We start from the raw sequence: 24,280 nt of genomic DNA, 5'->3' as shown, positions 1-24,280 counted from the left end.
TTTTAAAAGTACTCAAGTATTAAAAGTAAATTTCCTTTATGTCAGCTGTGCATTGTTTTATTGTCGTATACCTTATGCCCCTGAAGCAACCTACTGAATACACCGAGTAGCTCACAGTATCAGTTGTATTAAAGGAGTAGTTCACTTCAAAATTTGCCCCCATTGACTTTCCATAGTCATTTTTATTCCTACTATGGAAAGTCAATGGGGGCAAATTTTGCAGTGAGCAACTTCTTTAAGAGCTTTATATGTTTAGCACACATATGTTTAGTTTAGATATACCATAATCTCAACTCAACTCAACTCAACTTTATTTATATAGCGCTTTTACAATTTTCATTGTTACAATGCAGCTGCACATGAGACATATTGACTACAAGCAAAACAATCAAAGTTGTACCTGCAAAAACAAGAAAAGGTTGAAAACACAGAAGACAGACACACCCACACACAAAACACTCCACACACACAACACGCACACGCACCAACACACAGAGACACACACACACACACACACGGATGCGCACGCACACACACACAACACACACACACACACGTACGTACACAGACAAGTACGCACACACACACACGCTCAGTGAGAGCACACATTTAGGATAAAGGAGAGAGAAGCACAGGTCAAATATAGCAGATAATAAATTCCTATATGCAATATTAATTAAGTAAAACTTTAAGATTCTAAAGCAGCCCCCCCGGTCAGGCAGATAGTGCAAAAACAGTATGCAAACGGTGGCGAGGAACCCAAAACTCTAATCGAGAAAAAAAACCTCAGGAGAACCCAGGCCCAACCAGGGGATTCCAGTTCCCCTCTGGCAAAAGCTGCTGCCTCTGCACAAGCTCCAGAGAACTTGCACAACAAGGCTAAATAAAATAAATAAACTTAATAATAAAATAAATTGTAGTTTAAGATTATCATTAATAATCTATAGATTTGAAATTTTGTGGTGAAAACATGTCAAGAGACCGCGTCCTTCTTTATCCAGCTTAATCTTTATGATCATTTAGCCTAATTATCCTATAATGAAACTATGGTATGTTTAGTTGCTGTGGTTTTACTAAAGATTATTAATTGGAGTATGGTTCCTATATTTAGAAAATGGTAAATTTGTGGATACTGTGGTTTTAATGCAAATACCATCCCTGCTGAAAAAAAACTATGATTTTTTTCATTAGAATGAGATTTTTAAATTAAATTCCTCTTTGTAGTGTGTTTTGGGTTTTATTCCAATAGGATTTACCATCCCACCAATAGAATCCATCACATATCAGTAGAACCATTACAGTTTCCATTTAAACCAATACAAATCCCTTTAAAACCAATAAAACCATTATAACTTCTTTAATAGTTTCTATTGATTTTTCAGCAGGGTGCAAGTATCCATAGTACAATTCCCATTATAACCATTAAATCCATTACATTTTATGTTGTATTTTGGGCAGGGTTCTATTGTTTTTATTTCAACAGGAATACTTCAACTATAGTTACTTCAGTAAAAACATCATTCATTTTACAAATCGCTTTAAATGATATAGCAGCAGATCAGAAGTTAACACGCACGTGTAGCTCAAGGTGTATGTGATGCTTATTTACCGTTTAGCCGTTATGCCGATCATTTTCATGACAATGTTTCTACGATCTTTGACTGATCGTAACTCACAGATGATTACACCACACTTTAACATGTGCCTTTTCGTCTTTTATTGTTCTATTTGTCTTTTTAGAGCGCTATCAATGGTGTAGCAGCGCCTACGTTTACATTAGTTTAGCGGGGAAGATCCCAGAGTTGCCAGATTTGCGTTAAAAAAATCTGCCAAATGGCCATTCAAAGCTTGCCGGAAAACTGCGAGCTTAGAAAAACTGAAATACTTGGCAACAGTAAAAGGTCCTGGCAGATCGCAAGCCAGATAAATTGCGCACACAGGAAACCCCGCTGCATAGAAACCATTTTCTACTTTTGGACCTTTTTATAAATGTAGTTGAGTAAAAAGTATGATATTTGTCTTTCAAATGTAGTGAAGTTAAAGTACAAGTACTCAGAAAAAATAATACTCAAGTAAAGTACAGATACTGAAAAAGTGTACTTAAGTACAGTACTCAGGCAAATTTACTTCGTTACTGTCCACCACTGTGAAATACACATTTTTGAACAAAGCTCATGTTTTCTCGTGTTGTGTCACGTGTGTGTTGTGAAACGCTCTTACTTGTAAACAAACAGTAAACAGTGATCCACACGCCCATCAACAAGTTTTCTTCCTTCTGTTCTTCAAATGTATATTTCTGCAAGCCCACGTCTCTGTGTCTGACAGGTTACGCGCATGTTGCGGTGTCTGACGAACAGGTCGCGCGGGTGCGCGCATATGGCGGGCATTTATTATTGCTGGCAACAATATGACACATTTGCAGTTTTTATTGTATAGATATAGATTAATATCCACTTCATCCAATGCTCTCTGTGTTCTTAAATTTCGCGCTACGAGGAGTGAGTAATCCTGCTTCAGATGATTCAGATCGTGCTGCGAACTGAACAAATCATTTGAACTGATTCATTAGCCTATTCAAATGGTTTTGCCCATTGTTCAATTAATGCTTTCAAAAGAATCGACTCAAAAGAATCAATCACTCGGGAATGCCCGTAAAAAGAGACGACAACCTTGAAATAAACAATGCGTTTTAAAAAGCATGTTTTAAAATGAAGGAACGAAGAAACGTCACGCAATGTAACGAAGTAAAAGTACAGATTTTCTATTAGAAATTTACTCAAGTAAGAGTAAAAGTACACACTTTAAATTTTACTTAAAAAGTACATATTTTCCAAAATGTTACTCAAGTAAATGTAACAAAGTAAATGTAACGCGTTACTACCCACCTCTGGTGATATATATTGTTTTCTTTGTCGTTCATGGTCAGTGTCTGTCTTAGCTTTGCATTGCATTTGCATCAATAAATAAGGTATTTATTTCAACTAAGGTAACTAAGGAATCACAGCCTGTTTTAAAACAAAGAAAAATGTATTTACAGTCTGTAACCTGAATGCAACGACCTTTTTGAACTTCTTTAAGGAAACTTCAGGCTATTTAGGTATGGAAAAAGGTGCCAGTGTTATGCTAAGGGAAAAATCATTAACATTAGTTGCAGTGAAATATACATTTTCATGTTTCAAGTTGTTGAAATTAGCATTGCTTAATATATTTTTAACGAACGAATGAATTAACAAAGAACGACCGCTCCGAAGTTATGGTAATAAATGGATTATTGTTAATCATTTACTGTAATATTACGTTGGTATTTTTATACCTAATGCAAGTAATGTTAACGAATTCTGTGGCTCACCAGCTTTGAAACATTTTAATATGGTGATGTGAGCCGAGCTTAAAATGCGATCCGTGTAAACTTAAAATATTTAAACTAGCTTGCGATCTGAGTGAACAAAGATTTAGGAACACATACAAATGATTTTTTATATTTTCTGTATATTATAATTTCATTACAGATAGAGCGGTCATGATGATTAAATAATCGTCTCATCGCGATTGTTTGACCTCATCGCGATGGTTTCAGATCATCGCAATTATTGCACATCTCTATAGAAGACACTAGGGGGAGCTGTAGTGCATCTGCATATTGCATATTTTAGTGTATATATTGTAATTAAAGCATGGTAATACTTGTAAAATGTACCACCACAACACAATCACTTAAAAAAAAATCTAAAGCATATACCATACAAATTACCTGCAGTACAATTTAATATTATTTAAGATAATCTCAGTGTGAAAACCAGTCTACCAAAATTTCATTAACATACAAGTAAACTTTTATTGTAGTCTTGCAAGTGAGAAAAAAACAGACTAGAAGCTTTTCTGATAGAAAAGTGACTGATAGCATTTTAATGGTGGCTTCAATTCACTCCTGATCAATTTACTTAATTTACAAGTATTTGGCGGTTGTATTATTAACAGGTAAAAGCCTAAATCTTAAATTTATGATGACCCAATTTTTTCCTATGTATTTCCAAGAAAAAAACATAGTCTTGTATTCAGAACAATATGGTCGTTTCAATCGCTGAATCAAAAATGTATGAGAATTAAATTTCAAAGCTCAAAAACAGACAATTAATGGTCATAATCGTCAAAGCCCTAAAACAGACAATTAATCGTCATAATCGCAATGATTTATTAGACAATTAATCGTCAGTCAAATGTTATAACCGTGACAGCCCTAATTACAGATGAAGTGAAGAAGCGTTAAATAAGACGTGACAACTCTAGGGTCTTCTGCAGAGGTAACTTAACCCTGTGGTGACGCAGTTTTCATTCTTATGAAAAATACGAATATTAGAATAGCATTTTTAATTTTCGAATAGTTATAGCGGATCCAATATTTGAACATTCATGCACATCGCTAGTTAAGAGCCTCGCTGAAACCAGACAAAGTGAACATGTTGGTTTTCCTCGCACGAAACACGCCGATTCACTAAAGCGGACCAGTAGTCGTACAACAGCCGAACACTTGTACTACAGGCTAGCCCGATACTCCCTTTTTATGTTGCGCTTTGAAAAAGGTTGTTTTTATAAATGTAGCCTAATTAATAGTTATATAATATTAATGATAATTTGCTGTTAAAAACAAGTTTCAACAAGTTGCGTTTGGACAAGTGCGTTATATTGTTACCCTGTTCTTTCTGTAGCTTCTGCGGAGAAAAAGCCTCTTTTATGCTTATGTAAAAAATTATTATAAATGGTAGATTTGTGGAGGTGTGTTGTTGGGTGCGCTTAACCGCCAAACCGCACGATTTGTTGCGTCTTCACCGCGGTAAGAACAAAAAACCGTCACAGCTCTAGTTCCAGGAAGTTATGTTTTCTCTTTAAATGCTTTATTTCTTTCATTTTTTTATTAATTAAATGGCTTTCGTCTTTAAATGGGTTAGAAGTTTACCTCAGTTGGTCTGTTTAGTCGCAGCTCCATGCGTTACTAGTAACTTCCGGGAACTATTGAGAGATCCATTGCTGTGAAAAAACTGTTCCATTGGAGTCAACGAAGTTGACGCGACTCTCTCTCTCAATGGCTCTGTACGCGAGGTAACAAAATTCCGGCAGTGCGTTTACTATTCTGATGACGAAATTTGAGTCACGTGCCCAGTACGCTGTCCCTGGCGCACGCGTAAAAAGGGAACTATGCTTCAGCCGTTAAAACTAGTCCCAGACTAAAATGAAAGTTTGGGCTGTTAACTGAAAATAAATTGCCATGCCGTGACATCTTAAACTATGTCATTGGTATTGTTTCGTTTCAAGATGCACATCAGTAATGTTTTTATCTAAGGCATTTTAATAAAAGTGACTTAAATATCCTAATTTAACTAAGGTATAGTCGTGTCTTAAACTAATCCTTGTCTGCGAAACTGGGCCTTAATGTTTATTCTCGCTGTCAGTTCTCAGTGTGGGTGAAGGAGGATTCTGGGAAGGGACAGCGAAGGGTCGAACCGGCTGGTTTCCGGCTGACTGTGTAGAAGAGGTGTTGCCACAGAATCAAGAACAGCCAACAGGTGATCTACACACACACACACACACACGCACGCGCGCACGCACACGCGCACTCGCACACACACATGTACACGCACACATACACACACGCAGGTTTGTTTCAGTATACTAGTGAGGACATTACATAGACTTCCATTGATTTTATATCAGGCTTATGATATATTCTATCCCCTATCCCTAACCCTAACCCTTAACCTAATAATCACACAAACATGTGCCCTCTATTAAGAAAAACACTATTTGAGCCAATTATGAGCCTTTTTATTTAGTGAGGACCAGTAAAATGTCCTCACAAGTGGGTTCACACGTATTTCACTGTGGTACTGAGGACATTTGGCCCTCACAAATATAGCTTAACCTGTACACACACACACACACACACACACACATGTCTGGTTTATTATCTCCGTGGGGACAGTCCATAGGCGTAATGAGTTGTATACTGTACAAACTGTATATTTTATCCCCTACCCCTAACCCAACCCCTAAACCTAAAGATCATAGAACACTTTTTGCATTTTTAGACTTGAAAAAATATTGTTCTGTACAATTTATAAGCTTTTTTGCCAATGGGGACCTCAATTTTGCCACACGCACACACGCACACACACACGCACGCACACACACACACGCACGCACGCACGCACGCACACACACACACACACACACAGGCTTTGGTTGACTATCCCCGTGGGGACAGTCCATAGGCGTAATGTTTTTATACTGTACAAACTGTATATTCTATCCCCTATCCCTATCCCTAAACCTAAAGATCATAGAACACTTTTTGCATTTTTAGATTTGTAAAAAATATTGTTCTGTACAATTTATTAGCTTTTTTGCCCCTGGGGACCTCAATTTTGGTCCCCACGGTGACACGAGTCCCCATGTGTTGGTGTGTATTCAGGTTTAGGTCCCCACCGGGATATACAAACATGAACACACACACACACACATACTTCTATGTCTTACTTTTCTTTCTGAAAAATTACAAATGTCTCAGACAAATATCTGGACGGTGACTACCTAAACAGACACTTATTTCGTTTTACATTAACTGAAATATAATTCCTAAAGAAAACTAACAGGATCTGTCTTTTCAGAAGTGAATAGTGATTTAGCTTTTTTTTTGAGGACAACCCCCAAAGCATTTTCCTATGGAGGCTGGTTTGCCTACTCATGTAATCTTGTCCATACAGCACACAAATCACATCACTGTGAGAGTACCGCTCTTCCACACACACACGCCTACATGTGCTAACAGAAATGTGTGTGTGTGTTTCAGAGAGCCGCAGCGAGAAAGCGAAGAGGAAGCTGTTTCGTCATTACACTGTAGGAACGTACGAAGGTCTCGAGGTGCCCAGGTGGGAACAGAACGAAAATAAATCCACCTGTTCTAATGTGAAACCAGTTTAAATGTTCACACTACATAGACATCATAACAGTAATAATAAATAAATTGTTATTTTATAGATGATTAAGTGACTTTAGGTTAGATTGATATCTCAAATATTTATGTTAAAGATACAAAGGAATATACCGAATATAATAGCGCTTTTGTGGTTAGAATAAGAATGTTAATCAGTAAAACTATGATGAGGGGCTTTTGTAAAAGGATGCTTAAAAAGATCAGTGGGTTCTCTCCGCTTCAAACATTTGCAGGTACGTTGCAAAAAAGCAGATCTCTACGTCCACTAGACGTGAATGCAAATGCTCCAGACGCTTAAAAAATTATGCAACAATGTTTGGATCTGTCGCGCTCATGTGGAACATTATCACATGCAGCGTGAGCCACTTCTGTCTCTCTAGCATTTTCCCTGTCTATCTCTAACGCACGCACGCACGCACACACACAGTACATCAGCTAAAATCATTGATTACTACAGTAAGTATGTACATCATGTGCATACATTGTTTTTTGCAGATAGTTTGTTTTTTATAAGTGTGTGTTTGTCCAGTTCACATATAAGCAGTGTTGGTCATCTGTTGCTATGTGTGCTGAGTGTGTGCAGTGTTTACCAGCATCCGCTCATATCCCTCTACCTCTCACCCACTCATCACAATCCCACAATTCTCTCCTATTCTGTGGTGAAGGGATAGTTCACATGAAAATCAAATTCAGTCATTACCAATCCTTGTATGTTTAAAATCTGTATGGCTCTCTACAGGGACATTTTTAGCAAATTTTTACTCGCCTCTATTCTGTACGTGTAGCGTAATTGAGGATTATATTAGCAGCGCAAAGCTTGTGGGTTCGTCTCAGTAAGGTGCTTTGGATAAAAACGAGTTTATTTGCAAAAACAGAACTTTCAAAAATCACGTTTTGTTATGTTATCATGTTTTTATTGTGTTAGTTAGCTGTATTGTTTTGAGTTATCATTACTTAATCAAAATAACCCAACTGCGCAATGTAAAGCATTATTTTTGAGTCATCTGTTCTTGCAAATGAACTCTTCAAATATAAATGACAGTTTGTACTTTGTTGACAGTATATCGAGCTACAAAAATCACTAACGTTTGTGCGTCTTCATTCATTCTTCACTTGCTGAAATGCAAGTTGTTGACAGGAGTTCCTTGTGAAAGCATTGAATCGCTGCAGGTTTGATATCATTGGTTCTTGTGTGTTTTATAACCAAAAGCCACATAACTTTGACTTTGCTCTTTAAAATATGACGGAAACGTTTTTCCTTTGCGTTTTTGAAAAGTTTCACATACACACGACAGTGTTATCAAAACGATCTGCATTTACATGGATCTGGGAAAACGAGTAAAAACGCTTTATTATGCATGCCAGGCCAGTGGATGGTGCTGTTGCGCTATAAAGAAATCCTACGTGCTTGCCCATATCAGCATACACTGTTTTAATCTAAAATATATTTTAATACACGTTATCGGCGTGTATGTGCGTTTATAGTTTGTGTATATAAATACCATGTCTCCGCTGGCTGTAGTGGTGCAGTAAATCTACTTTTTGCTGGAGAAATGATAATAAGTATGTCACGCAGCACAACCAAGCAGCATGGAGGCCATCATTATTTTTTGGGGAATGCTCGCGCATGCGTACAGACTGAACGCGTAATACGCATGCCTATGACGTCATCGTTTTTGGAAAACGCCGCCTTCAGAGTTTACTGTACATGGAAACGATAATAGGGAGCCAAAGAGAAGGAAGTTAGCGGCGCACGGGTTCCCTCTATCGAAAGCCTATGCATTTTTCTAATAAACTTTTGGAAAATTGCAAAAAATAAGCTCTTTGATTAACAAAGGGTTATGACACTTACACTTTGTCTATCAAGATAATCTTTACACCACATTTGTTACTTTTGAAGCCGAAAAACAATCGTCAGAAGTAAAAAGTTAACACGATGCTATAAACAGACTACACTTAAGGTCGCTCAATATAAACGTCACCACCACCAAGCCTCCGACAACTCTTTCAAACTTTATTAAAAACGTGTTCCCTGGTAAGTAATTACTCCGTGAATGAATCCTCATCTACGTTTTAAGAGATTTGTTCCCATGTTGCATTATTTGTGAGCTTCATATGCGCGATGACGTCTAACGTCCCCGCCAAAGGTCGCGTTTAGCAACTTGTTAGCAACCGTCATTTTTAAGACACAATAAGGCTTTAAAAAAATCACAAGCGGGTTATAATTGGTGTGTTTTATGTCATAGAATAAAACGTGAAACTATTTAGAGGTTTTGTTTACCAGAGACCTTATTTCGGGCGTTTACCAAAAACCCTTTCAAAAAACCCATAGACATTGGAGCATGGAACCGGAAGTACTAAAATGCTAACTCGCTTCCAGGTTTTGCATATAAAAATACGTCATCTCTGAGCCTCCCTATGCCGTCGTTTTCAAAAACTTGCACTTTGAGACCCGTTTTCAAAAGTTTGCGTTTTCAGTCCCCCAAAATGCCGTTGTCGTGTAAATGAACAGCCAAAATGCATAAAAAGTTTCATGTTAACGGCCTCTGAGAGCGCATGAGTCACATAAATGACACTTCTGGTGTTTTTTTGTTGTTGTTCCTTTTATATGCAGTGACAGTAGACTGCGGCCATGGGTTATAAAGCTTTGAAAAAGGACATAAAAGCACCACAAATGCATTACGTTTAAGTCAAAGCGGGTGTAATGCTACATATTTAAATATATGCAAATGAGATGTGGCTGGGAAACCTCATTGGTGAATATTGATTTGAATCTCCTACTGATGTTTTTCGGCGTGACAGATGTGGTCACCATGAACCGTCGTTGTGTGTGAATGTTTCACATGTGTTCTGTATGAGAAAAGGCATCCTACAGGTTTCATAATATTCATTTATGGCTGAACTGTCCCTTTAAAACTCGTCTCTCTCTCCCACACACTTTCCTTTCTTTCTCTGCTTTTCTGTGCCCGCCTCTTTATTCACACACCCCTCCTTGTTCGCTCTCTGAATGTCGCAGTGAGTGAATGTAAGCGCTCTTTTAAACCCTCTCTCTCTCTTTCGCTCTCTCTCTCTCTCTCTCTCTCTCTCTCTCTCTCTCTCACTCACTCTCTCTCTCTCTCTCTCTCTCTCTCTCTCTCTCTCTCACTCTCTCTCTTTCGCTCTCTCTCTCTCTCTCTCTCCCCTCCTCCCTCATCCAATTCTGTCTTAAGCATGTAGGCTCTTGATACGCCATGTCTCTCTCTCTCCTCCTCTCCTCCTCTGGCTGTGCGCGTACCGAGAGACGAGGGGCTGGAGAGGAGGAGGTGCGCTCCGAGGAGGGGGGGCACATGGCAATGGGGGGATATGGAGAGAAAGATCTGTCTCTCCCTCTCTCCCTGTCATCCTCATGGCCCTCGCTTGGTCCCCAGAATCGCAGCGTCTGGTTCATTTACAGGTATCGGCTCGTCCGTTCTTTTATTGCGGAGAGAGAGAGAGGGAGGGCGAGAGAGGCAGATGGATGCTCTGAAGAGGTAGAAGATAGACCGTTGAGCAGAATCGATGTTTTGACGTTTTTGGGTATATATCATTGTGTGTGAATGTAGTCTGTTGGGGTCAGCACGCCTGTCGTTTTTCGTAAATCAAACCTCTGTATGTGTATGTGTGCGTGTGTGTGTATGTATATGTGTGCATTTGAACGTAAATGCGGCTGTCACCTCTCATATAGCGGATTTGCTTCAAGACACATTTTATTTTTCTGGCGTGGGCTAATGTTGCAGATGAGTGCGTGTGTTTGCGTGACATGTATATGTGTTTTTGAATCATTTAAAAGGTGTGTGAGTCATTATGGGTGTGTGTGTGGAGATTCCAGCAAAACATCATAGAAAGTTGAGATGCGCTCACTTGCATTTCGTCATGTATGAATCTTTTCTGCTGTCGTTCCTACACAGATCCAACATGATGTTGCTTTACAGAACTGTTCATGTTAAACTGGGAAACGATGTCAGACATGCCAGCAAAAACACTGCTATGGCGTTTGATTGAAATTCAAGACGGATCAACTTTAACAAAACTAAAAATGTGATTCTGGATATTTTCAAAAAGAAGTTTAAATTGAAAATTCTAATAATTACAGAAAGTCATATGTGATCGAAATGGCGTTCATTACATCCTCCAACCCAATACCACAGTATAGGTCGTTTGTCACTCTCTAAAGGAGCGTTTACTAAATTTACGCCCTCATCGACAGATTAAATCTCACAGACAAACACTGATAAAAATGTATAACTCGGATGTCGGTTATGTCAAGTGTCGGCTCAAATGCATAAATGCAAAAGCAAGTTTTGTGAATTGAAAACTGGGATCAAGTTCACACTTAATGTATGTAGCAATCTGCGTTTACGCTTAACTTGAAAACATATGTGTAGCTGTAGATCATAATAAACTGCTTAAACTGCATAATAAACAACCTATGGGGATGTTTCTTGGGTGTGGACAAACTGGTGGATTAACTGAATCAAGTTCTTGTTTTATGTGCCTGTATCTCTTTCATAATATTTTCGAATTGCTGAAGTTTTGTAATTTTACTGAAATCGTGTGGTTCTCGCGAGTGATCTCATGAGAATCAAGTTATTTAACAAGGGAGCGATTTCGTATGAATTTGCACAATGTGATTTAACAAAACATGTATTATTAGAAAAAAGCAAAAAAAAAAAAGATTGTATAATTTATATGAATTTGCCGCCTCGAGAAATAGTTACAATTACGAATTGCCACGACCTTCTCAAATTGGTCTGTGATGTCAATTTTGCTTTTTGGATTTTCAAACCAAGTTAATAAAAAGAGGTGTGACGTGAAGATTTGACATCTCATAGATTATATCAAAATGCGATAGCAACACTTCACAGCACCTGCCCAGAGTGTTAAATCAGCATCTCTCTCTCTTTCTCTCGCAGTGATTACATCATCAAGGAGAAGACTGTACTTCTGCAGAAAAAAGACAATGAAGGCTTTGGTTTTGTTCTCCGAGGAGCCAAAGGTGAGTAACATTCACAAACCGCCGGTTCACACATCATAGCATCAGACCGAGCGCATCACACCTGTGATCTCTTCAGCCCAGACTCCAGTGGAGGAGTTCAGCCCGACTCCAGCATTTCCTGCCCTGCAGTACCTGGAGTCTGTGGATGAAGGGGGAGTCGCGTGGAGGTCCGGTCTGCGGATGGGGGACTTTCTGATAGAGGTTAGCATCGTTGATTCCTGTATTTACGCTTAATCTTTTAGATGATTTTCACAGAGTGACAGAATGTTAAAAGGTTGAGTTTTACATCAGCGCTACTAAAGCCAAAACTGGCTCAATTATACAGACTCCATCTGTGAGGTGTGAAGGCCTGCACTGAACAATCTTAACACCTTCTCTCGAGATGTTAAGACTTACTGTGTTACTTCTGGGACCTGCCTTCATTTGAATTTGAAAAAGATGATGACGTGAAACATCTTAGATCTTGTATTTTCAGTGTGCATCATCTTTATACTTTATAGATTTATTGGTGCGCTCCAAGACACGCTGCCTAACAAGCAAACACGTGTAGTATTGCATTTCCTGGGCTCCGCCCACAAGTGGTGATGTCATACACATGCGTTTGTATCTGGTATTTTAGATTCACAGTCATTTTAACCCCCACTATTTGTTGTTGCGGTGTTGAAGTGTACTCTACAGCAAGTCTACCGCGGGTTAGCAATGGGGAAAAAATGATGCTTATTTTTATACTTATAAACCACGCGCGCCTGACCCCCAGTTAACTTCCGGGTTGTGTTTGGCTAGCGTCTAATAATATAACTATTTATATTTTACTGAAATTATGTTAATATTCATTTGTATTATTATTTTACTGTATAATAATTGTATTAAACAAACGATTTGTTGGATTTTGTTGTATGTTAATTTGATTAAATAAACAATTTGTGGAATGGGTCCTGTAGTTTGGTCGCATTTAAGGAAACCGTATGGTACACTGACATCTAGCGATTGAGCTTGGTATCGCAGTCTAAATTCAAAATATTGGAGAGACAAGTGTTTGTGAATGTGTACCGGACGTTCAGATGGGGTCACAAAAGTGCGCATGCACAGTAACGTTTGTTTATGTTGTTAAGGTGAACTTGTCAATATCACTTTTAATATAATATTAAATATAATTGTGCTGACATATTGCAATTAGTAATGTTAGTGTACAATTTGTTATGGCAAATAATTGTCATTCTTTGTTTCATAATTTGTTTAATATTATACATGTTATCCATCCTGCTAGGCTAGTTGACTAAATGTCTAAGTCTAAGAAAAACTAAATACCCTTTTAGGACATTGTCACCTCATAAAGCCTCAAGGCAGGTACAAACCTTTGGATAAAATCAGTTATTTCTGACGCACGTCCCATTCTTGAAAGAGTTTTTTGTCTTTTTTAGTTAAGAAACTATTTAATGTCTTATAATTATTCTAACAACAATGCAAAACCGCTATAGAAAAAGTACATTTGAATTTAACTGCATTTTTAGCAAATAATGAGATATTTGTCCATGATGAAAATGAAGACCCCAGAATGGTGTGGAAGAATGGATGCCTATTGTCCAATAATAAACTACAGTGCTGTAAATATGTCTATGTACATCTATTTGAATCCATATCTGTATAACTTATGTATTTGCAGATTCATTGTATGAGAATGTTATGTATTTTTACAGGTGAATGGAATGAATGTGGTTAAGGTGGGACACAGGCAGGTGGTGAACATGATCCGTCAAGGCGGCAACAGCCTGATGGTGAAGGTCGTCATGGTTGCGCGGAATCCTGAGATGGAGGAAATGCCTAAAAAGAAAGGTCAGAGGATTTGCTGGATAGAAACATACTGTACTATACTGTATGGAACTGTATTTAGTTATACAAATGCAACTGTTATCTGATGGCCAGTGCAGGGACCCACTGTACATACTTCAAGTTACTGTAGCTTTAAATGTTTGTGCCATTTAACTGGATGTGTTGATTCTCATTTAGCTAGTTAAAAACAGATTAAAAAGAAATAGACTACATGAGTAATTTAACTACAGCATCCCTTGTAGCAACACTGAGAATGTTATGCATACTTGCATTGAAATTGATTGAAATCGCTTACAGTAGTTATAATTATGGACTATTTATGTATGTATGTATAAGTTAAAATGAATATTTTTTATATATTTGGTCTATCTGTAGTTCCTCAGCAAAGTAGGCGACTGACGCCCCCAGCTATCGCGCTTCGCTCCAAATCCATGACTTCAGAACTGGAGGAGATGGGTATAAAACACACACACACATGGAGGTCATATGTACGATTCAGTCTTTATTGTTCTGTTTGACTGATGTTGTGCTTGTTTGTGTTTCGCTGCTTTGCCTGCAGTGGATAAAGGTTTGTGTTTTGTTTCTTTACTTTTGCTTGTTACAGAAGCCTGTTGAATTATTTTACATTTATGCATTTGGTAGACGCTTTCATTCAAAGCGACTTACATTGCATTATTCTACTAATCTGTTTCCGAGTACGTGCAATCCCTGGGATCGAACCCATGCTCTAACCAATGAGCTACAGGAAAGCTTCCACCCAAAAATGAAAACTCTGTGATCATTTACTCACCTTCGAGTTGTTCCAAATCGGTATAAATGTATTTGTTCTGATGAACACAGAGAAAGATATCTGTAAGAATGCTTATAACCAAACAGATCTAGGACCCCATTGACTATGAAGGTATTCAGTAGCAAAACTTGAGAGCATGTAGATTTTAATTTGTGAACTTGTAAAGTAAGTATTTGTACCTGTACACTAAAATGTACACTCACAGCCCCAATGTCAAAACTTGTCAAATAAAAAACTGAAGTTGAATATTGAGATTTGCACTCGTGGACAAAACTCACAAATCTGTCTTCTGCATTTGAAGTTGCAGAAAAGTCACAAATGTGTAAACTGGCATTTACAAAATACATTGGCAGATACAAATGCATAGCACATATTTACAAGTTTTCCTAGATTCAGATTTGAATTGCAACCACAAATAGGCATCTACAACCTCTCAAATCTGTCACTGCAGTTTCAAATCTTCCCGCCTTGACTTTTGCTACTACTTTCGCGATAAACCTGTTGCAAAACTAACTTGTGCACTTGAAAGCTCAGAGGCGAGAGAAAGAACGGCATTTGATGACGTCACGCGGCTGAGCCACACCGCGCCCTAATGGCAATGAAAGGATCTAGCAAATAATAGTTTAAATAATGTTTAAATAACTAAAGTGAAACCATCAGACTTATGTATACTATCATGTATAATTATTCCATGACTTATACTATCTTGTATAGATATAATTTCGTAATGTATTTTAATGATATCATTCTGTATACTATCAATAATACGTTGTGTACTACTGTTTGTTTTAAAATATAATGACAGGCTGACTACATTTTCCGTTATGTATACTATAATGTTCATTGATATGCTATATAAAAATGTACATTTACACAGTTCAACATTATGATTCTATAGCCTAGCCCTTGAGAATTATTATTGCTTTAGTTATAATGTTACCAATATTATATTAATATTTAAAAAAAAACACGTTCCTGGTAGTATAATATAAATGTAAATTAAATTCAGTGAGCAATGTATTATTGACCATTATTGCACTTTTAAGCTATTTCTACTTTTTTATATTTTTTTGTTATTTTCAATAAAGGGAAAATGAACAGAAATTGTATGCAGGACTGTGCAATGCCACCATTGGGGTTGTGGGTTTACCTGGAAGTTTCTTTTCTCATGGAAGGTTTGGATTTTTAACAGATGAGCTTAAACATATTTAATCAACATTTAGTGTACAATTATTTTCTCATGTGATAATTACTAGCCGCAGGATAATGCATCCAGTCGGTTGTTATTGCCGAATAAACCTCTTCAGTGTTATACATGAACTGATTCTGATCATTCTGATATAGGAGCCTTACACAATGACAGGCTGACTGTACATTTTCTGTTTTTAATTTTGATCATTATCGTCAGCGAACTTGCTTCAGCTAAGTTAGGTTGTTAATTAGGTTGCTAATTTATACATCACCCTTATCAGATTCAATATCTTTATTGTCATTCAGTAGCCTATGTACCTGTAAAAATATATATTTTGCAGATGGGGTAGAAAAGCAATAAATATATAATAAAGGACAAAAATAGAACAAAGATATACTGCAGTAAATATAAAAGAGAATAAAATATAAAAGTTAATTTATAGTAAAAAAGTGGCCGTAAGTAGTATTTTTGTTAAGGAAAATGTATTTATTGATTTAGAGTTTCATCTTAAATTAAATACTGTATTAGTGATTTAAATTGTGGTTTTTCCTGCCATTAGGGCGCGGTGTGGCTCAGCAGCGTGACGTCATCAAATGCCGTTCTTTCTCTCGCCTCTGAGTTTTCAAGTGCACAAGTTAGTTTTGCAACGGGTTTATCGCGAAAGTAGTAGCAAAAGTCAAGGCGGGAAGATTTGAAACTGCTGTGACAGATTTGAGAGGTTGTAGATGCCTATTTGTGGTTGCAATTCAAATCTGAATCTAGGAAAACGTGTAAATATGTGCTATGCATTTGTATCTGCCAATGTATTTTAGTAAATGCCAGTTTACACATTTGTGACTATTTTTCTGCAACTTCAAATTCAGAAGACAGATTTGTGAGTTTTGTCCACGAGTGCAAATCTCAATATTCAACTTCAGTTTTTTATTTTACAAGTTTTGACATTGGGGCTGTGGGTGTACATTTTAGTGTACAGGTACAAATACTTACTTTACAAGTTCACAAATTAAAATCTACATGCTCTCAAGTTTTGCTACTGTAATACCTTCATAATTGACTCCCATAGTAGGAAAAAAAATTCCTACTATGGGAGTCAAAGGGGGGGGATAAATTTGGTTATAAGCATTCTTCCTAATTTCTTTCTCTGCGTTCATCAGAATAAAGAAATTTATACATACAGATTTGGAACAACTCAAAGGTGAGTAAATGATGACAGAATTTTCATTTTTGTGGCGAACTATCCCTTTAATGCACTTGTATCTTTATTATATTATGTTATACCACATTTTTACAAGTGAAATCATTTTAATGAGATTTTTATACAATTTTCGTTTGTCATAGTAATGATTGTTCTTAGATTTGGATTACTAAAATATTTGTCAAGACAGTAATAATTCTTTCAATAATGCTTATTTCTTTAATAGTCGTTTAAATAAATCCTCAAATAATGTCCCAAATCCTTTGTATGTATATACAGTATATATATATATATATATATATATATGTATATATTTCTTTTCTTTTGGTGGGAAATCTCCCCTGGACATGTTTTTCAGAACATGTATTCATCAGCATTTGTTGAGAGGTTCATATGTTCTTTCAGTTGGATAAAATGTTCCTAAATTATTAACATCATCAGTCACTTTAACAGACTCAGTATGTACATCAGTATAGGACATGTGCTGTTACCTGATAGTGATGGCACGAGTAATGATAGTAATAAAAACCATAACTAGCGACTGTAAAAAATCCTATCATGTTTTTGGCTTTCAGATGAGTTTGTTCCCATGGCAACTAGTAATAGATTCAGATCTCCTAACTTTAGTAAAGCACTGGTAAATGATACTGATTGGTAGAACTATTAAATGAAATTATTTTGAATTAAGTAATGATGCTAAAAACACAATTAAAAAAGAAAAATAGTACGTGTCCACAAAAATTAGCACCTTTTTACTCTAATAAGACTTCCTGTTCTAGCAGCTTCACCATGGATGAAGAAATCAGGTGACCTGATTTCCCCCCTTGTGTGTGTGTGTACAGATGTGTTTCTGTTTTTTGACTGCTGATAGTCAGTGAAACACATGAAAACTATATGATAGCCATTGATGCAGACATCTGAAAGTATCTACAACAGTGGAACAGTCTCAACCTTTTTGACTTGAAAATATTCTAGTGCTTAGCTGTATATTTGTCATTTGTCGCTTGTTTTGTCTTAGTTTGAATAAAGTTATCTTGAACAAGCCTCCGTTGAGAAACGCTGATTTCTCATACACAGGAGACACCTGTTGGGGCTAGTTGTCACATGGTTGTCACAAGGGCTAACTTGACAACTTCAGATGACGTAATCAACGCTGGTTCAAAAGAACTTCCTGTTTCACTACACAAACGTTTGAACAAAATACATTTACATTTAGTCATTTAGCAGACGCTTTTATCCAAAGCGACTTATAAGTTGGCTAAACAATGGAAGCAATTGGGTCAACATTAGGAAAACAAAAAGCATAAGTACAATAAAACATGTCTCACAAAGCCTACTACATTGTACAGAGCTAGGTTTTTTTATATATAGATAGAGTAGAAAAGATATAGAAGTCAGAAATGATCGGTCAGGACAAAATGCATGGTCAAAAGCTGGGAAACAAGGAACATACAAAACAAATGACAAGAAGAGAATAAATAAAGTGCAATAGTCGAAGTGCAAAAACGTAATACTCAAGTGCCTTGTCTGTGTCCTTGTTCGGTGGTGTCGCACAGAGTCGATGGTCTTTACACTCTTCGGTCTTCACTCGATGATGGCTGCACGCGACCGCTGCACACGTTGGTTAATCGTACTTAGTACCCATTTTAATCACGCAATACGCCCTTTTCACAATTACGTCACTTAACTTCCGCCTTTTTGCAAAGCAGTGTATCATAACGTCCGTCTTGCAACAAACAAGAAGAAGAAGATCCTAGCACCTTCGCTAACACAAAAAGAAAACAAAACACTTACCTTCATAATCAAACAGGTACTGTTCAAAGAAGAATTTGTATCCTTTCTCTAGCTTTGACCTTGTCATTAGCGAAAATTTGTCTGCAAGACGTTGTAAATCATCTAGACGTATTTGTGGCAGATGTGCAAGCCACTTGGTAAACTCCATTCTGAGGCGCTAGCGGAAGTAACTTCTTCTTCTTCTTGAGTTTTACTGGCGGTTGGCAAATCAGCTTATAGGTGCATTACCACCACCTTATGAACTGGAGTGCTAGCGGAAGTAATGATACACTGCTTCGCGGCAGAACGGAACATGCGTGACGTCATGTGAAAAGGGCGTATTGAATTCAGCAGGACACGGCTTCAAAATCTCACAATAACAAGTGAAACCGCACGAGAACAAACGCGACTTCGACACGTGACACGGCGGTAGTAAACAAAGCAACGACACTGTGTTTAAACTCAATTAGACAATATTAATCAATTACACTTACGCGCTTCTGTTGACTTCTGCTGCAAAATGCTTCTCCCACTGACTGGACCGAGAGCACAGTTTAAATACCCTACCTGGTGTTGGACACGCCTTCAAAATCTCACAATAACAAGCGAAACCAGCACGAAAACAAACGCGGCTTCAACACGTGACATGGCGGGAGTAAAAGCAACGACACTGCTTTTAAACTCAATTAGACAATATTAATCAATTACACTTACCCTTCTGTTTACTTCTGCTGCAAAATGCTTCTCCAAACAGAATACAACCAACAGAATATTTTTTAACTAATTTTAAATATTAAATTATACTGTATATGTAAGATAATAAAATAAAAAAAACTTGTTTGTTAAATTTGAATCAATCTGTCCTTAAACTAAACTCAAGTAACATCATATTTTCACTGTACTGAACAGGTACAGTATGTCTAACCTACCCTAAAAATTGTGACAACTAGCCCCGGTCTCCTCCTGTGTAGGCATGATGTCATTAGAGCCAGAAATCTGTCCATATGGTCCGAGTGTCATATGTGTGTTTGTACTGTAGATATTGTATTTGTTCAAGTACTTTCTTAGTGTATTTTTTTCCTTGTGTCAGATCACACAGAGAGCTCTCAAGCACCAGAGAAGAAGAGGAGTGTCTATCAAATGGCTCTTAGTAAGAAACTTTATTATGATATTAACCTCTCTGGCAGCATGTCTCTATACCTGCATATCTGCATTATCGTGAATATTATTATACTCTTGTGGCTTTTCCATCAACAGTATTTGTTGCCCTTTCAATCCATAACAAATACAGAATTTGCAGGATATTTTACAGAATATGGTGATGCACCAATACACTGATGTTGTGTTAACTGATGATGGAGACAAGGGCATGAAATGTTGGATTTTTTATCTTGATTTATTTATTTATTGTTTTACATTACATTATTTTATATTTATGTAAACAGTTGTATGCACATAGTTTAAAATATTGTTTTTAGGCATACAGTATTTGCATGTGTTTTAGAGAATTCTTTATTGTGGGACCTCACAGTTTTTATGGCCCAATTGCAACAAATTGTTATTTTAAACAGTTTTAATTACAAGTTATAACCTAAGCTAGGGCCTAGTGCAGGGGTCACCAACTAGCGGACTCCGGTCCGAATGCGGACCACGAGATGCGTCTGTCCGGACCTCAAAGCCTTTTGACGTAATAAATAAATGAACGCCTAACATTACTTTCTAATGCAATCAAATTTATACCAGGCACATCAAGGTCCGCTCAGTAGCATTTTGGGTCCTACGGCGCCACGGACAGTTAACATATGCGCACTGTTGCTACGTTCAGACGTCGATGAGTGAAGAGAGCCGAGACAGACTCGCTGCACAGCGCGCAGTCAGATGTAACTGTCTTTTTTCAAAAGTTAGAAAAGTTGATGCTGAAAACCATGTTTTCCGAGATGAATGGGTCGAGAGATTTGCATTTATTCTCCCTGCATCGAGAGGCTGGTTTGTCTTGTTTGCTCGTCCTGTTGCGGTTGTCAAAAGTGGAAACCTTAAACGGCATTATGAAACTAGACATAGACACTATGAAGAAACTTGCCCACAGCAGTCCGAGGTAATGACATTGAAATATATTAGCTCAAAGCCCAGTAGTAGCGATCTACACAGGTCCTCCCTTACCGCCCAACAACGAGCATATGAATGTTCACTAAGAATACAGTGGATCTTAGGAAAACATAACAAGCCCTTTACTGATGAGAAAATAGAAAAATAGAGTGCATGGAGGCTGCGTGTGAAATGCTGAAATGCTATCAGAGGATGATCAGTCACAACTTGATGCTGCTATTTGTTCATCTCAGTTCAGCAGAAAACAATACTTTAGTTCCCTTTCTGTCGGTCTCTCGATGTTGTGTCAAGCCAACAGATGGGGTTCGTCTCTGAGAACCAATCGCTTCCGACTTCCAATGAAAATTGAAATTGGCGAATGAAATTTGCATGCCGGACTCCGCCCCTGGATATCCGGGTATAAAAGGGAGAAGGCGTGCCTCATTCATTCACCTTTTGTTCTTCGGAGCCTTCGCTCATGATCAACAGACTTTGCTACAAGATAGCAACTACAAGACTGCCAGTTCTACGACATGGTGCAGCGGACTGTCCCTTCCTGCGGCGACTTCCCCTGGGCGTCTCGGCGGTTCCAGAAGTGTTCGAGTTTTTTCTAGTGGCATGTCCCGCTGTTCTTGTGGGTGCAACACACTCATCGAGGAGGGGGACGGACACGAGGTCTGCTTCTAGTACGCTGGGGCATCCACGAGGGTAAGACCAACCCAGTGCTTATGCAGGAACTCCGCGCCGTCACCGACCTCGCTCTACGGGCAACCAAGGTGACCGCGTGGGCCCTGGGTCGGGCGATGTCCACACATGTGGTCCAGGAGAGACACCGCTGGCTGAACCTTGCACAGATGAGTAACGCCGAGAAAGTCCGCTTTCACGACGCACCCATCTTGCAAGGAGGGGCTGTTTGGTGATACTGTCGAGCTGCAGTTCTCGACAGTAAAGAAGCAGACAGAGGATATCAAGATATCCTCCCCCGCCGCGACTTGGCTGCCCTCTGGCCGTCGAGATCCTGTGCACAGTCTGCTTCCTAGCAGCCCTGGTCCTCTTCGACACCTTCCGGTTTCGGCGCCCCCTACTCAGGTGGCCCCCCGGAAGAAGACATCGAAGAGGAGACCACCACCCCATCAGCAGCCGCGGCGGAGGCCAAAGCGGCCCTCATGGGAAGACCACAGGGAGATCGAGAATACCTTCGGGCCCGACCCCAGCCATTCCTTCGCTGGTTGGTTGATCCGGGACGGTTCCTGCCCCGTCCCAACAGCCCACTTCTAAGAGTTTTCTCTCTCTCTCTGGGTGTTTATGACAGCCGCTCTCACCCTCTACACGATAGTGTTCGGCAACTCGATGTTGCCTCGATGTTGCGTCATGGCGAGACCCAATGTCAAGGATAATCAGCAGCCTAAGCACTCTCAATCGGCGGTGCGTTGTGCTACATCATCATCTGGGTATTATCACAGCCGCTCTCACCCTCTACACGACGGGTGTTCCGCAACTTAATGTTGAGGCAAGACCCAATGTTGAGGATAATCATCAGCCTATGCACTCTCAATCGATGGTGCGTTGTGCTACATCATCGCCAGGCAGGTAAAACAGCAGAGCCGATCTCCTCTCCGGGGGCCCCCCACGGCAAGGGATCCACACTGCCAGCCATCGAACCACCCCCCGGGAGGTCGATGAAGCAGAACGTACCCCTAGCCTCCCTGTCTCGGTCCCTGGGAGCCTGACAAGAGCTTCCCAAACCGTCACGGTGACTACGGGATACGATCCGTCTCGGCTACGCGGTCCAACTCCCCAGACGCCCGCCCAAGTTTCGGGCATCCTCCAAACCTCAGTCAGAGGCAAGGATGCTCCCGTGCTTTGGGCCGAGGTCGCCACCCCTCTGGTGAGGAAGCGATCGTGCTCATCCCTCTAGCCGAGATGTTCAACGTGTTTTACAGCCCGTTCTTCATCGTCCCCAAAAAGGGGGTTGCTAGATCTGCGTACCCTGAACAGGCACCTACTCAAGCTGCCGTTCAGGATGCTCACGCAGAAGCGCATCCTGGCATCTATCAGATGTCAGGATTGGTTCATGGCAATCGACCTGAAAGACGCTTACTTTCATGTCTCGATTCTCCCTCGTCATCGCCCGTTCCTACGGTTCGCTTTCGAGGGTCAGGCATATTAGTAAAGAGTCCTCCCTTTCGGTCTGTCCCTGTCCCCACGAGTCTTCACGAAGATCGTGGAAGCCACCCTCACTCCCCTCAGGGAGAGAGGTGTGCGGGTACTAAACTATCTCAATGACTGGCTCATTTGACACACTCGCGAGATCTGTTATGTATACACAGGGACTTAGTGCTTCGGCACCTAGATCGATTGGGACCACAGGTCAACCGAGAAAAGAGCAAGCTCTCCCCTGTGCGGAGCATCCTCTTTCTTGGTATGGAACTCAACTCTGTCTCCATTACAGCGTGACTGACTGCAGAGCGCGCTCAGTCAGTGTTGAACTGCCTGGAATATTTCAAGCAGTCAGCGGTCCCCCTGAAACAATTTCAGAGGCTCCTGGGCACATGGCATCCTCGGCGGTGGTGATACCCCTCGGGTTGATGCACATGAGACCGCTCCAACACTGGCTACAGAGTCGAGTTCCCTGGAGAGCGTGGCACACCGGCAGCAGGCAAATGGTGATTACGCCTCTCTGCCGACGCACCCTAACCCTTTGGTCTTCAATGACCTTTCTACGTGGGGGTCCCTCTCGGGCAGGTCACGAGGCATGTCCTGGTGACGACAGCCACCTCCCTGCAGGGTTGGGGTGCCGTGTGCAATGGGCATGCAGTGTCGGGGTGATGGACGGGCCCGCGCCTGCACAGGCATATCAACTGCCTAGAGTTGTTGGATGTGCTACCCGCACTGAAGGGGCTACAACCTCTCGTGCAGGACAAGCACGTGCTGGTCCGGTCGGACAGCACAACTGCCTTAGCGTATTTCAACCGCCAGGGTGGCGTTCGCTCGCGGCAGCTAACACGACTCGCCCGACGCCTCCTCCTGTGGAGTCCGCAGGTGAGCAGATCCCTGTGAGCCACACATATCCCAGGCGACCTGAACCAGACAGCCGATGCGCTCTCTCGTCAGTTGACGCCTCGCGGAGAGTGGCGACTCCACCCCCGCGCAGTCCAGCTCATTGGGTACAGTTCGGGCGGGCTCAGGTAGAACTGTTCGCCTCCCTGGACACCACCCATTGCCCGCTAGGGTACTCCCTAGCTGTACAGCTGGCCGTGAGACAAGCGGAAGTACGCCTTCCCCCCAGTGAGCCTCATTGCACAGACCCTGTGCAAGGTCAGGGAAGAGGAGCATCAAGTGTACTAGTTGCGCCATACTGGCCCAACCGGACTTGGTTCTCGGAGCTAATGCTCTTGATGACAGCTCCCCCC

The 24,280-nt window shown here is 39.9% G+C and overlaps 1 protein-coding gene across 3 annotated transcripts in view; it reads left to right on the top strand.

The window, feature by feature from the left end:
* Window positions 1–24,280, top strand: part of LOC130546690 (SH3 and multiple ankyrin repeat domains protein 1) — a 70,069-nt gene that overhangs the window by 34,525 nt on the left and 11,264 nt on the right. For all 3 annotated transcript variants that reach the window (XM_057322058.1, XM_057322059.1, XM_057322060.1), the window contains 7 exons: window positions 5,448–5,561; window positions 6,845–6,923; window positions 11,920–12,002; window positions 12,079–12,203; window positions 13,700–13,835; window positions 14,208–14,288; window positions 19,873–19,932. In XM_057322058.1, the coding sequence (XP_057178041.1) occupies window positions 5,448–5,561; window positions 6,845–6,923; window positions 11,920–12,002; window positions 12,079–12,203; window positions 13,700–13,835; window positions 14,208–14,288; window positions 19,873–19,932 (678 nt within the window). The remainder of the gene's footprint in view (window positions 1–5,447; window positions 5,562–6,844; window positions 6,924–11,919; window positions 12,003–12,078; window positions 12,204–13,699; window positions 13,836–14,207; window positions 14,289–19,872; window positions 19,933–24,280) is intronic.

The sequence above is a fragment of the Triplophysa rosa genome, linkage group LG23 (assembly GCF_024868665.1).
Source record: "Triplophysa rosa linkage group LG23, Trosa_1v2, whole genome shotgun sequence".
In the NCBI taxonomy this organism is placed as follows: Eukaryota; Metazoa; Chordata; class Actinopteri; order Cypriniformes; family Nemacheilidae; genus Triplophysa; species Triplophysa rosa.
Note: the sequence above shows the minus strand (reverse complement) of the source record. Positions and strands in the feature narration are given on the sequence as shown.